Here is a 13,852-nt window from a genome sequence, read left to right as displayed (position 1 = left end):
ATTTTTTTTTGTGCGTGGAGCAAAGAACTTACTATACATATTAGGACAAATATATATATATATATATATATATATATATATATATATATATATATATATATATATATATTTATTTATATAAGCTGAAATTTGTGTTTGGAAAAACTAGCTTCAAAGTGTTAACTAATCCTTGCCAAGAAGCCCAGAAAATATTAACAGGCCATCATGCATTTGATTCAATCAAAATGAGTCGATTAAATTATTAGAGTTTTGGTTTTTGACTTATATTTAGTAAAGAAAAAGATACAATTTATTATGGTTTGGTAGAATTTACTGCATCAGAATTCTGGTTGATTTAATAATCTCAGATTGGCTTTTTCAGCCCAATTTTCTCAACCAAAACGTCCTAGTTACATTTGGATTGTTCACCCCTATAAGAGTAACATCGTGTACAAACATACATGGCCTCTTCCGTCTGTTTTGAGAGATTCTGGTTTGTTGGGCTCATCAATGTTAATCCATATTGAACGAAGCACAAAAATGCTGTTTTTGATCGAACATTTCTTTTCTGATATTAGCACAATATTTTTTTATTTTTATTTTTATTTTTTGCTTTTGGCCGAGGAAGCCGTGATTTGATAATTTTTTGATAGAAAATGCAAGGCCGATGTTATTAATGAGTTAGTTGAAAATCGTCCAACACAATTTGCTTGACAAAGTAGTCGAAGAAGAATTCCATAGATATTTAGTCTTTAATCAATAGTGTTATCTGCATACATCTAGATATGTGTAATTGGGAATCCATGAATAAATAGACAAAATTAAGGGTTGCATTGGCGATGATACTAATGGCTCATCAATGTCACAGCAGTAAGCAACAAGAATGTACGTTCAAGGAAAAAGTTGTAAAGAAAAGTAACATGATATTGAAATTTCTTGCAGTCCGTGAAATCCCTTTTCTAGTTAGGAATATTAAGAGTGCTACAAAGTCAATGAGACTGAGAGTATACTTAAGTCAAGTATTTTTTGTATTAAATTCAATTTAGATGCCTAGAACATCAATTAAGCATCAAAACCTTGACGTCATAAATATCTAATTAGCAACTTGTGGATCGAGTTTAAGGAGGTTGATCATTATTAAAAGTAGATAATCCATATTCAATTAATTCATTTTTTTAAGATATGCTTAATGCCCCTTTGGAAAACTTTGACTGAGCCTTGACTTGTAGTATCTAAATACTAATTCCATTAAGTTTTTCAGAAAGAAATTAAGAATTTCAAATAGTGCTTTCCTTCAACCCCAACTGTAGTACTTGAAGGCCACCCACATTTGTTCCATTAATATGTAAAAATGGTACACACTAGTTTAAAATACACTTCTTGGAGACCATAGTATTGGTAAAAAAAAAAAAGTGCCACAAATATAATCAAATTATACAACGTTATAATCAAACTATGATTCAGTAGAAGAGCTTTGTAATAGGTGGATCGGATGAATGATATTCTCTTGTGCTTTGGCCACATCTAGAGGCTGGATTATAATTCAAGGACATATAGAAGTTTCCGACCCCTGCGTCATTAGGATCACCTTAAAATGTTCCAGTCAGAAGGATCCCAACTTTCTATCATTACTTCATAACTGCATCATTTTAGCATGCAAAAAAAGATGAACATTGCATCTTTTTCCTATTTCTTTTGTAAAGGCAATCAAGCAAGAAGATTAGTCTTTAACTTGAAAATCTAAAGATTCTTGTGCAAGAAGAATGGAGAAAAGAAAACTGCCACTGTTCAGCTTGTTCCCTTGTCAATTGTCCGCTAAAATGCCATACCATGTTTGCCTTGTGATTCGCCAAATTTGATCCTAAATTTCATTTCTTCACAACAAAAGAAAATAAAGGACATTATCAGCAACAAGAAAAACATAGAAATGAACAACAAAACTGCCCAACCTAGATGATAGTAACTATATATCACATTCTTCCATTTCGATAAATCCAAACTAAACTCCCCTCAATAACCATAGTAGTCTCCGTTCCTCATCCTATAAATCCCAATCCATTCTACAAAATCAATTCCTCGCTTTCTATTCAAAAATATCACATAGAAAGAGCCAATCAACTCAATACCACCTCAAGCTCTACCACATTTCTTTTAATTTCCTTCCCATTTCTTGTTTTCAATATGGGATCGATTTCAAGACTTTCCCGGGAATCTCAGCAAAATTTGCTAAACAATTATAGAGTATATGCTTCATTTTGTGGAAAGGATCCAACCTCAGTTGCCAATATTTCTAACTGGATAGAATGTTACAACCCCTCCAACAACTCATGGCATAGGGTCACATCCATTCCAGGGCTAATGCAAAATCAGGTTTTGAAAGGGTTTTCAATGGTTTCTATTGGAGACATACTCTACATCATTGGAGGCCGGCTTTGTCTCAAGGAAACAACCAATGATTTCTCCAATATTACCGATGAAATCGACATGAAAGTCCTTCCAACAGTGCTCAAATACGATGCTCGACGTGACTTATGGCTGGAGTGTGCACAAATGAACATGCCTAGATTTGATTTTGCATGCACTGTTTGCAAAAACAAGATTTTTGTCGCTGGAGGACAGACAACGATTGGCAGTGCTAAAGGGATTTCATCAGCCGAGCTTTATGATCCGGGCCTCGATGAATGGAAATCTTTGCCTGACATGAGCACGTTGAGGTACAAATGTGCAGGTGTAACATGGCTAGAGAAAATCCTTATTGTTGGAGGGTTTGCTGAAAAAGGGGACAACGGTAGCCCTGGACCATATATCATGGAAAGAAGTTCAGCTGAGGTTTTTGATTGCCAACTAGAGAAATGGGATTACAAGGCAATGATGTGGAAATTGGACATCCCACCAAATCAAATTGTAGCAGTCAATGAAAGGCTTTTTAGCTCGGGTGACTGTTTGAATGCATGGAAAGGTCATCTTGAATTTTATGATGGGAAATTGAATATGTGGGTTATTGTTCGTGGATCGAGTTTGGACAATTTGTCTGCTCCAATTTGTACAGAAACTGATTGGTCACCATTGCAAAGGTTGTTTTTGACCATGGCTCCAATAGGGACTTATTTGTATTTCTTGGCAGGCTATAAGGTACCAGGGGAAAACTCAAGAACTAGAACTGAGGTCCATGTTTTTGATACATCAGTAAATGGAAATGGATGGAGAAGCTTTGAACCAGTTGAAGAAGAAGGTGAGAAGGAGCTTTGTTGCCACTCCTGTGTCCTAAAACACGACCACTGATCATCAGTTTCATGAGCAGTTATGATGGAATTGGAGGAAAATTTTACATTTGTTTTATAGAGCAAGACATGAAACATTAATTGGAGTACTTGGAACATGTACAAGGATAATGGCAATAAGTTTTACAAGAAATCCTCAATGGAAAAAAAAAATATTTTGTTTTCTTGGCATAGGTACGTGGCTATAAGTTTATACATGAGTAAAAGTTGTTACACACTATAGTGATAATTTATCAAAAATGTGTTGCTCAATATAAAAAAAAAATCCCTAATAATGCTTTCTCGGGACTCGAGATAGGTCCAATTGGCTCGGACTTGAAGTACAAATAATTGTCATGTCAACCGTTTTTACGAGTTTTTTTTTCAATTTCATAAGATGTATATTCATTTCTTCAAAATGTAACTTGTTTTAAACACAAAATAATTATAAAACAATTTTTTATGAATTTCACGCGAAATCTTAAATACGATGTGCATGCAATAACCTGAGCTTTATATCTTTTTCTTTCGGCCAATCTTAATCATGAACTTTTCAGGACCATCCCTACCAGAAAGCCGGTTGGCCCAATGGAATAATGAACACCATCGACTGCTACAATTCCTCTTCCTCTTCTTCTTCTGTTCTTTTTTTTTTTTTTTTTGCGTAGAAACTGCTCCACCTTGCTTCTGTGCATCCATCCCTTTCTTGATAATCAAATAAGGGTTGCTAAATCCATCTTGGCTCCAATGAGACCAAGACGCATAGCATCTGTGCGTGAATTACATTGTTGCACAGCGAAGAAAACGATACATGAATACGTTTACTTGTCTCCTCCCTTGTTTGACAGTCTATCGATCTGTATGTCTAGCAGAAAAAAAAAATCTCAAAATTTTCACATATGTTTTTCTTCAGAAATGGTCTATTCTAGTGGAATATGCCTCCAATCTCCATACAATACGTAAAAAATCATGATTCGCTTAAATCGCTTTCTTTTCTTTTTGTTTTTTTTTCCTCTTCCTGAAACGATAGGAGCTTAAATCGCTTTCAGACATGGTGGAAAATAGAACTGTAGACTGTGACAAATGACAAATCGTTTGGATGACTTTTACAGACAAGACAAAGCCTCCTAAATTATTTATTTGGATTTTCTTGTGGTATTTATCTGAGCCAATAAGTTTGTCGATAAGCAGATGTATCCCTCCTTTTGCTGTGCTTATTGTGTATTTCTAGAGCATAGAGAAGAACGAAACTCGTACTTATTAGTCATGTTTAACCAAATATAACCAATTTTGAATGGCTATTTTTTTCAGGAAAATTTTACAAAAATTTGAATGGTAAAGTTCTTCAAATTCTCTTGATATAAACGCCATGCATACAAACTTGTCCAATTGAACCAAAAAAAAAAAAAAAAGCAGTGAAAAACAAACCTCAACTATTCTATCTGTTTCAAAACAAAGCTAATTTAATCTGTTTCAAAACAAAGCTAATTTAGAGTCTTGACATATTCCAGAGAAACGCTCTTTTTTTTTTTTTGGTGTTATCTGCCTGTAGGGAAAATGTGACCTTAATCAACATAATCTGACCAATCAAGTAAAGAATGAACATTTACAGTTCATACCAATGTACCACTCATTCCACATAAAAATTGGAAGATAAAAGTTGAGTTAAACTTTTTAATCACTTTAGCCGAGTGATTATGGATCACAGGTAGCATACACTACAATCAAGGATATAATCAAATCGAGTCGATTCAGAGTAGTGCACTGTTCTAGTATGTAGTATTATTTATAAGTAAGGTGTAGTTCTCGAATGGCACTCAAGTTAAAATATTTGAACTCAGAGTTTACGCTTATTAACTTCTTAAAAATCAAATTAAATCACTGAGTTTGTTTGGATAAGAGTTTATTTGGATGATTTATTTGAAATATTTACTGTAGCACTTTTTGTGATGTGATGTATGTGAGATAAAAAGGTAATTGAAAAGATAAAAAAGTAATTGAAATTTATGAGAATAAATTTTGCAAACCAAATTATCTTTGTCCAAACAAACTCAGCTATATCTTACTGAATCTCAATTTAATCTAGTTTAGTTGAACTCAATCGAAATTAATCAAATTCATTGAGTTTAAGCGTAAACTTTCAAATGTCACATATTAGATTCAAAACTCGAGAGTTCGATTAAGAAAACAAACTCATGAACAATTCGATTCAACTCCCACATGATTGCAATGCACACCACTATGTATGAGCACTAATTCAACCAAATTAAGGAGGCTAACCATCTAAATTATCTGCTGTTAATGTCCTGCAAGGCATCAGGACAAGTGGTGTCAGAATGCCGTGGGAGCGTGATCAGGATCCCAAGGGCATCCCAATCCACCCAGTGGGCAGTGCAGACTGCAGACTACGGATTTCAGAGGTCGTCAAACCATGAAAAGGAGAGAAAAGAAAGAGAAACATAAGAGAAGAAAAATCCAACCACGTGAGACCTCCAAACGTATTACTCCTAGTACTTAGTAGTATTATTATACAACTGCACGGGCCTCCTCTCCAGAGTCCAGTCTCCTGTTGCGGTAGTGGTCCTAAACTCCAAAATCCTCTCCCGGTGAACTGCAATCTTTAACTCGCCCCCTCGGCCTCGACTGTTTAAACATTTTTTTTCTACAAATAAACAAAAAAAAAATAAGAAAGAAAAAAGAGAGGAGAGATTATTAGGCCTTCTTTTTTTTTAAAACCCTTTTTAGTTATTAATTAATGCTTCGACCTTTAGAAATATACTGTATTTGTTCGAGTAGAAATATCTTTTTTTACAAAAATTTCAAAAACTTGCCATCTAAATTGCTGATGTGAGATAATTAGAGGAAATGTTGATGATATTAAAGTTATACGAAAAATAGTTTGAAAATTAACTCCCCATTTATGAGAGCGAGTTGACATTCTCATGACTAATGTCTTATCCCATCATTAATTAATTAAAGAAAAGAAGAAAAACTTCTATGTGTTCAGTTGAAGTTTTTTTATTTAAAAAAAAAACTTATGTACACCATTAGTATTACAATAAATATTTTCACAAATCTTAATAATATTAAGAACACAAGAAGTTGTCCCTAATTTCATAAAGATCATGAACAATTTTCATTGAGTGATCAAAATGTATCTTTAAATTAAACGCAAAATAGATCTAGCTTTTTCTAACATGTTTGGAATGCATTTGACAGGATAATGATGGGTTCTTCTATTTTTTTTTTTTTCTTTCCTAGTTTCTAACATATGTTTTAAATTTTATTTAATATATTTAAAGCTTTTTATGCCGAAAGGGAGAGTAAATTCAAGGCAAGAAAACTCACTACTGTTAAATCACGAGTTATCTAACTTTAACATGGGATTATTGCTGACCCATAGAAATTTGACTCTTAAACTAGCTCTCATTGGCCAGATAGAATTATCATCACAGTATCTAAGCTCCAACAACATACTCTATAGTATCTCAAATAATATTTGCAATATTATTTGAGTGTTTGGACAGCAAAAATATCTCAAATAATATTTTGCTTGGATCGTAAATACATTTTTCAACTCATATTTTTATATTTTTTATTATTTTTTTATCTCACATACATCATATCACAAAAAATGTTACAGTAATTATTTCAAATAATACTCTATCCAAACAAATAATTATTATTTAGGTTGCTATCCATAATCCTCTTAAAATTAAACAAAAAAGAAGAGAACAAACAAATCTAATCCTATTAGTAATCTAATGTAATCAACTCTCATCCCCTAAGGGCCCCAAACAATAGAGCCAAATCTCAGCAAATCAAGAGGAAACTAGCCATAAAATAACTCAACTCTCAACGGAAACCAAGAAACTCCTGCAAATTTCTGAAATCTCTTACCCCATCCCAAAGCACTCTCTCTCCTTCTCTGACCATTCTCTGCTCTCTGACATTTTCTTATTGGTGTATAACCTTGAAAGTTTCCCCCGACCTGATCACTTCACTCCCTCCCTCCCACTTCGAGAACTGAAAAAAGTTGTCCATTTTCATCAGCTAAGACCAACCTTGTCTCTGTTTCAACAAAACAACCACTGGGTCTTTCTCTGTTTCTTGACTTCTCTCCATTTTCTGCCATTTTTTCTTGCCTTTGTTCCCTGAAAAAACCCAAGAAAAACCATCCCTTTTCACTAAACATGCTGAAAATCCCACTAAGCTAGCATAACATCAGCACCATGAGAAAAAGATCCCATTTTTCTTGTCTTTTTTTGGGTTTCTTCAACCTTTCTTGATAATGGGAATATTATCAGCTGCAGCACCACCACCAAGTATAGCTCCCGCAGTGAGCAGTGGTGGTGGGGTGGAAAGAGATGATCCTTGGAGGAGTTTTGATAATTCTGTTAATGCTGTTTCTTTTGGTTTCGTTGCTACAGCTATTTTGATATCCATGTTTCTTATCATGGCCATTTTCGAGAGGTTTCTCCAGCGAAGATCGTCTGCCGCCGGTGGCCAGAACCGGTCAGATCTCGAGGCACAGTTGAGGGTTCACGGAAAGCTCGACTACCCATCTCCAAAAGTAAGCTTTTAAAAAAAAAAAAAAAATCTTGCGAATAAAGTTTATCTAACTCTATGCATGTGCTTTTTGGTTCGTAGTTTTTATTCCAGGATTAAGGAAAATATTAGTGGATTAATTGTGTTAATCATTTTTTAGTTGGAAAATGGTAGTATGGCCTTTAGTGGTTAGTGTATTTATTTTCATGGTGTTTGAGGTGTAATGAGTGGGGTTACTAACTTTGTGATGATAAATTTTTCTTTCTGGCTGTAATTATAGCTAATACTTATGCATTTTGACTGTGATTATTGTTGTTTTGGAGTAAGGTTTGATAGATTGATTTCCACAAATTCTTAGTAATTCTGTTGTTGGTTGAGGATGGGTCCTGTGTATAATGTCTAAAAAAAATATGTCTGATTTTGTCTGTCTAAGTGTGTGTGAGAGAGAGAGGGGGTGGGGAAGAGAAGATTTGTCGTACCTTAGAGCATTTAATGGGAATAATGCAAATTGTTACGAAATAAATATATGTCAAAATAGATAATAATTTTTTATGGTATGAGAAAGTCCATATTTTGGTGGTTGTAAATGGTTTCTCTATAGTGGTTTGCTTTTCAAATTGATGTCAATATATATTTTTCCCTTTTATGAGTGATCAGTGAATTATCTACTTGAATATTATAGATTTTATTTAATATTAAAGAAATTAATTGAACTTTGATTCACCTTGTACATGTATAGAATTTTTTTCTTCATTGAGCAATATAACCGGTGATGTTAACAAAAAAAAAAAAGAAGAAAATCTATTATGAATTTTCACTGTTGACCCCAAAAAAAGAATTTTATACAAGTCTTGTTAAAATTCCATGAGTAGTACAAACTGACTTTGTTCAGCAGTTAATTGCTTTCTCTTAGTCTAATTATAGCTAACTTCAAATGCCATTTGACTTATATGATCTTAATCATGATTGCTTTAGTAGACACTGTGCTGATTATGATTCGATCTTTCGCATTGGTTCTCAACGAAATATGCCGAATATTGATTAAAGTGGCGTTTTGTTTTGGTTGGTGTCGGATGTAGCTCTGGTATCTTGTATTTGTGACATCTTCAGTAAAATATTTTTAGCCCATTCCGGCTTGGATGCTATGGCTCAACAGCCTAGGATTTTGGTGATACTGTTAAATTTGTATTATAACTGACCATCAATTTGGTAGATCATGATTTCATGCATACTCAAATTAGAAGTGCATTTTTCTTTATGCTTTCTTTTCTCTGTTTCTTGCTTTTCTTTACCCCTTTAGCTCTTCTTGTTTCAAAAAGTTGTCTCACTAAATCATATGACCTTTTATTCTCCTTCCCCAGAATGCTTTGTCTTGGGCCTTAGGCCTTAGATAACTGCATTTGCGCTAGACCAGAAGGGATGATAAATGTAATTTAGATGAACTTCTATAGCTGATTCCCAACTTAGAGGTGACACCTTTCTTGAGTAATTATAGGCTTTACAGGATGCAAAGCCAAAGTTGGAACAAATTACTTTTTTACAAGATGTGATTTGTTGTTCTAAAGTGAAAACAACCAACAGACAAGGATGTTGCAATCAGGGTCCCAATGATTCTATATTACAGGCTCTATAAAGATTTCAATAGTAGGCCTTCTCATGTACTCCCATGTTGGTATGTCCCTGGTTTAATGCTACTTAGGTGTGATTCAACCACCATAGACATATTTAATTTGAGAATTTATATTTATGCACTGTTTTGTGAATAGAATTTACTTTTCGACCCATTAGCTTACTAAAGAGATAGCATCAGCAAATCACTTCTTTGTGATTTCTTTTTACAAAAAAGACTGGTTCTTGCCGGTTAATTTAATCACCCGACATTTTTCTCTAGAAAAGGTTTGGTTTTCTCTTATTTTATTTATTGTGGTTAAAACTGTGGTTTGCAGTGCTGAGCATAGTCTGTCACTAGTTGTGGTCTACCGTATCTTAGCTTAGGCTAATGACTTAACATTCCATGATCTCCTTGGAAGAGGAGTGGGATAATTTGGATTTTGTGTGGACTTTATTCTGTGGTACTATATCAAATATCCTATAAAAAATTCTTAGTGGGCAGTGTTACGACCACCTTGATTTATTGGTTCTTAGAATCAGCAACTTCCACTTCTCAAACTATCAATGGAATGGAAAAGGATATTGCTAGTTTGTGTGCTGCATTTATTTAGTAATATCTGATTTGCCTTTACAAATCAAAACAGATCATGTCTGCTAAAGTTGGCAACTTCTTCAATTTATTAATCCAGTGTTATTATTAAAAGCTTAGCATCACTTTTCATATCAATCATGCAGAAGTTTAGGTTTGCTGGATTTGTTGTGATGCAAAATGTTTGGTTTTCTGCATTTAATGCAAATTCCTTTTTCAACTTTTTAAGTGGTAGCTAACTAATTTCAATATTCAGTGATCTGTGAAGCTACCTATATAGGATTTTCTCTTGTAATACAGTTGGTAGAGGACGTTGTATAGTGCTGTCTTTTTTTTCCCCATGGTTGTTTGGGATATGTAGGTCCTCTATTTGTGACAAGCATGTGACATTGTCTAAATTTGTCATTAGAACCAGTATGGTAGTTAGGTTTTATGAATTACAAGGTCTAAAATTATCTGGAAACACAACAAAAGAGTCTCCTGCTTGTATATTTGCTATCAACAATAGCCAAGACCTCCACTTGGGGATGGTTGTTAGAGACTGAAATTGTGTCACCATCTGCTATGGCACTTTGCCCTGTGTAAGCAATTTTGATGTTCCCAAGCACCCCTTATGATGTGATTGAGTTGATCATTAAGTAAAGCTAACTTTTTTTTTTATCCTCGAGTGGTACCTAATCCTTGCTCTTGCTCCTTTTGCAACTTCTTCTTTCATATGTTTCATTGTCCTTTTCCAGTCTCCATACCTTTCACCACTTACCATTTGGACACACCTTGCTTGTAGTAGCGCTGAATTTGTTGTAGCCATTTAAACACCACTTGCTTATCCAAAATTTTAATGGATTAATTAAAAGTTAAGATGTCTTCTGCAGCATCTGCGTTCCTTGAACTTTATTCTGTCTTTTTATTTCCTACTCATTTTCTCTGTTTTTGCATGTATAGTACCTTGCCCTCACAACAGCGCACACACGTACATAGAGAATTACAAACAACAAGATATTCTTTTCTTTTCTTTGGTAGGGAGTGCATGGAAGGAGATGATCATTGTCTCTCAATACCAAAAAACTCCTCCCATAAATAAGTTAGCGCAATCCACTGTGCATCAGACGGATAAGGTTGCATCCTAAGTGTTTTCTGGCCATTAGCTTGCACTATGATTTTGCCTGTAGGGAAAGAAGGAATTTTTCCTGTTTATATCTGTTCTTTTACTTGAATCATTCGACTTTATTATTTCAGTCTTCAGATTTGTCCACAGAGCAGCTCTCTAATTTACTCTATTTACATTTGCAGATGAGTGTTTATGCTAGAGGGGTATCAGTGCTGATGCCTGGAGAAGAAATCCCAACCTTCATTGCTCATCCAGCTCCAGCACCATGTCCCATGGAGGGCGTCGCACGGCCCCTCCATCAACATAATCTGCTTCCCTCAAGCACTTCAATGCATAGCCGTATCAATCAGTAAATAGAAGAAAGCAAAGCTCAAGAAAGAACACAGGATTGTTCAGGGATTTTTGTGCTCTTCGACAAACTCAAGCCTTTGCAGAATCTGTAGACATGTAAATCAACTTTAATCCAAAAAAAAAAAAAATCGAACTCTTCGCAATTTGTGTGCTTGTATCATTTTACATGTACAGTGCACGCTAGTGTTTCCAAACAGGTTCTGCCCTAAAAGGTTTTTTTAGTTTGTTGGGCTCTGTTTCTATCTCATGGAAGATCATGGTTATTTGCTCTTGAATTTTTTGTTTTCGCTGTCCCTTTACTGGTTCAAATTTCAGGCACAACATCCGTTGAAAATCTTGGAAGGAGGGAAACAGAAACTAGTAGATTGTAAGTAGGATACAATATTTTAAGCTGTCCAGACTCCAGACATTCTAGTTATTAGCTATGCAACTAAATAAAACGAACACATGTAAGTCCAATAGGAAATATAAGTAGAACCTATTGTATCTCATTCTGACTTCAAATTTCCCAAATTCAAACTATAGTACGAGTGTGCACAAAAATGGGTAGGTAACTAACTACGCATGCAGTGCACAGGGCCAAAATCAACATAAATGGCTTATTTTTGTGCGGGATGCAACAAAACTTCAATTTTGAAATTGAACAAATATGGAAACAATTATGGCTTTAACTTTGTACCCTTGTGCACACCAAAATATAACATGACATCCAGCATTAGCACTGCCCCATTTTCATGAATGCTGCTGCACTGGCTAACATATTGGATAAGAAGGAAAGAATCCAAGTCAGTCCAACCATCTTTGGATTTATGGATTTCTCATGTTTCTGGGCTTATCCTTTGAATGATGCAGACGAAGTACAAGGTGTATAATTATATGAGTTGTTTGAATGAACTTGGCGCACTTTTTTTTTGGGATAAAATATTATACTTTCATTAAATCTCCACTAATGACAAAAATTATATCGCGTACGCAGATACAGTAGATTCAAAGAACAGAAAAAAGATATTATAAATGTAGAGAATTGATAAAAATAACGTTGTTGAGCTCCAATAGTACTTAAAAATTGGTGTGTAATAGATAAAACATTTGTAACCCCAATATCTCGCGTGCCTTGATTGCGAAATATTTTGATTAATTGCTTTCAAGATCTGATATTAATGGTGAGATCGGTCGAGATAGACCTAAGAAATTCCATATCTGCAATCAAATATGAGAAAAACCTTAGATCTAAGATCTAACAACAAAATAGAAAATTCTGCAAAAAAAAAAAAAACTCCCACTGGAAAACTCTAGGAGAGGGGAAAACTATGACTAGGAAACCTAGGAGACATGAAACTATGGCGCATGGTTTGTTATACAAGCTTGTTCATCTTGAGGTACATAGTGCTATATTTGTGTAATTTCATTGATTAATTTTAGTATAGATAACACAAAATCAAACATATTTCTTGTGTCACAAGATTTAAAAGTTGAATGCTTTGAGATAAAATGAACTTTTGTGTATTACATTTTTGTAGGTAGTAAGGCTTGAACATTTTTGCTTTTCTTGTATTGTCCTTTTCCTTTTCCGGAAGGGAAAAGTACACACTATCTACAGTATCTAATACTGAACGAAGCTTCTGATTTTCTTTAGAAGAAGGAAGAGAATTTGATTTAGTTGAGCCTAACTTGAACAACTTTTTTTTTTCATTTTTTAGAAGGATAGGGGGAAGGAGAAAGTGAAAATACCATCTCACCATTACTAATATTAGACGAAATTTCTGATTATCTGCCAAATTAAAAAAAAGGAAGAAGGAGAAGAAAATTAATAATTCACTTAAATGTTACCTCCTAAGTCCTAACCAAGAATTAAACAAAACATGTTATATTTTCATTATGGCATTAAGCGCCAGCAAATGTATGCAAGACAATTATTATGATAACTAGGTGACAACCAACAACCATTTATCAATGCACATTAAGAACCGAAATAGAACTCTCAACATGAAAGGTTCAAATTCAGTGGAATAGGCCTTTTTAATCTAAATCATGGCCGTTTGGATTGCTATGTTTTTGTAGTTTTTATAGAAAAATATACTGTAGTGATTTAGTGTATGTGAGGTAAAAAAGTGATAGAAAAACGTAAAAATTTTTCTGCGAAAAATCAAAACCCAAATGAGGCCACGGCACAAAAATTATCAATTATAGATGCATAAGTCTAGATTTTGATACATAATTACAACCTTAAGGAGAATAAAGAAATGCCCTGTTTATCAAAAAAAAAAAGAAAAAAAAAAAAGAAAGAAAGGGTCCCCTCAAAAACATTTGTGAAAGGTAGTACTAAATAGCTATTCATGTGCATAAATAATAATTAAAAAAAACTGTTCAGGTTCAGTGGATGCTATTAAGAGGGACGAGGGGCCT

General features: G+C 34.2%; 2 protein-coding genes across 2 annotated transcripts; both read left to right on the top strand.

The window, feature by feature from the left end:
* Positions 1-2,074: 2,074 nt before the first annotated feature.
* On the top strand, positions 2,075-3,393 carry LOC113689501 (F-box/kelch-repeat protein At1g16250-like). The gene has a single exon (XM_027207271.2). It carries the CDS (start codon positions 2,161-2,163, stop codon positions 3,259-3,261), a length of 1,101 nt encoding a protein of 366 aa, XP_027063072.1. The 5' UTR covers positions 2,075-2,160; the 3' UTR covers positions 3,262-3,393.
* A 3,676-nt stretch (positions 3,394-7,069) lies between these two features.
* Positions 7,070-11,721, top strand: LOC113689815 (uncharacterized). Its single transcript, XM_027207604.2, has 2 exons — positions 7,070-7,812; positions 11,278-11,721. Exons 1-2 carry the CDS (start codon positions 7,531-7,533, stop codon positions 11,446-11,448), a joined length of 453 nt encoding a protein of 150 aa, XP_027063405.2. The 5' UTR covers positions 7,070-7,530; the 3' UTR covers positions 11,449-11,721.
* Positions 11,722-13,852: the final 2,131 nt, after the last annotated feature.

Source organism: Coffea arabica, chromosome 5c, assembly GCF_036785885.1.
Source record: "Coffea arabica cultivar ET-39 chromosome 5c, Coffea Arabica ET-39 HiFi, whole genome shotgun sequence".
Classification (NCBI taxonomy): domain Eukaryota; kingdom Viridiplantae; phylum Streptophyta; class Magnoliopsida; order Gentianales; family Rubiaceae; genus Coffea; species Coffea arabica.
Note: the sequence above shows the minus strand (reverse complement) of the source record. Positions and strands in the feature narration are given on the sequence as shown.

Coding starts and splice junctions, on each gene's coding strand:
- LOC113689501 (XM_027207271.2), top strand. CDS start 2,161: ATGGGATCGATTTCAAGACTTTCCCGGGAATCTCAGCAAAATTTGCTA.
- LOC113689815 (XM_027207604.2), top strand. CDS start 7,531: ATGGGAATATTATCAGCTGCAGCACCACCACCAAGTATAGCTCCCGCA. Junction 7,813..11,277: donor TCGACTACCCATCTCCAAAA/GTAAGCTTTTAA, acceptor TTACATTTGCAG/ATGAGTGTTTATGCTAGAGG.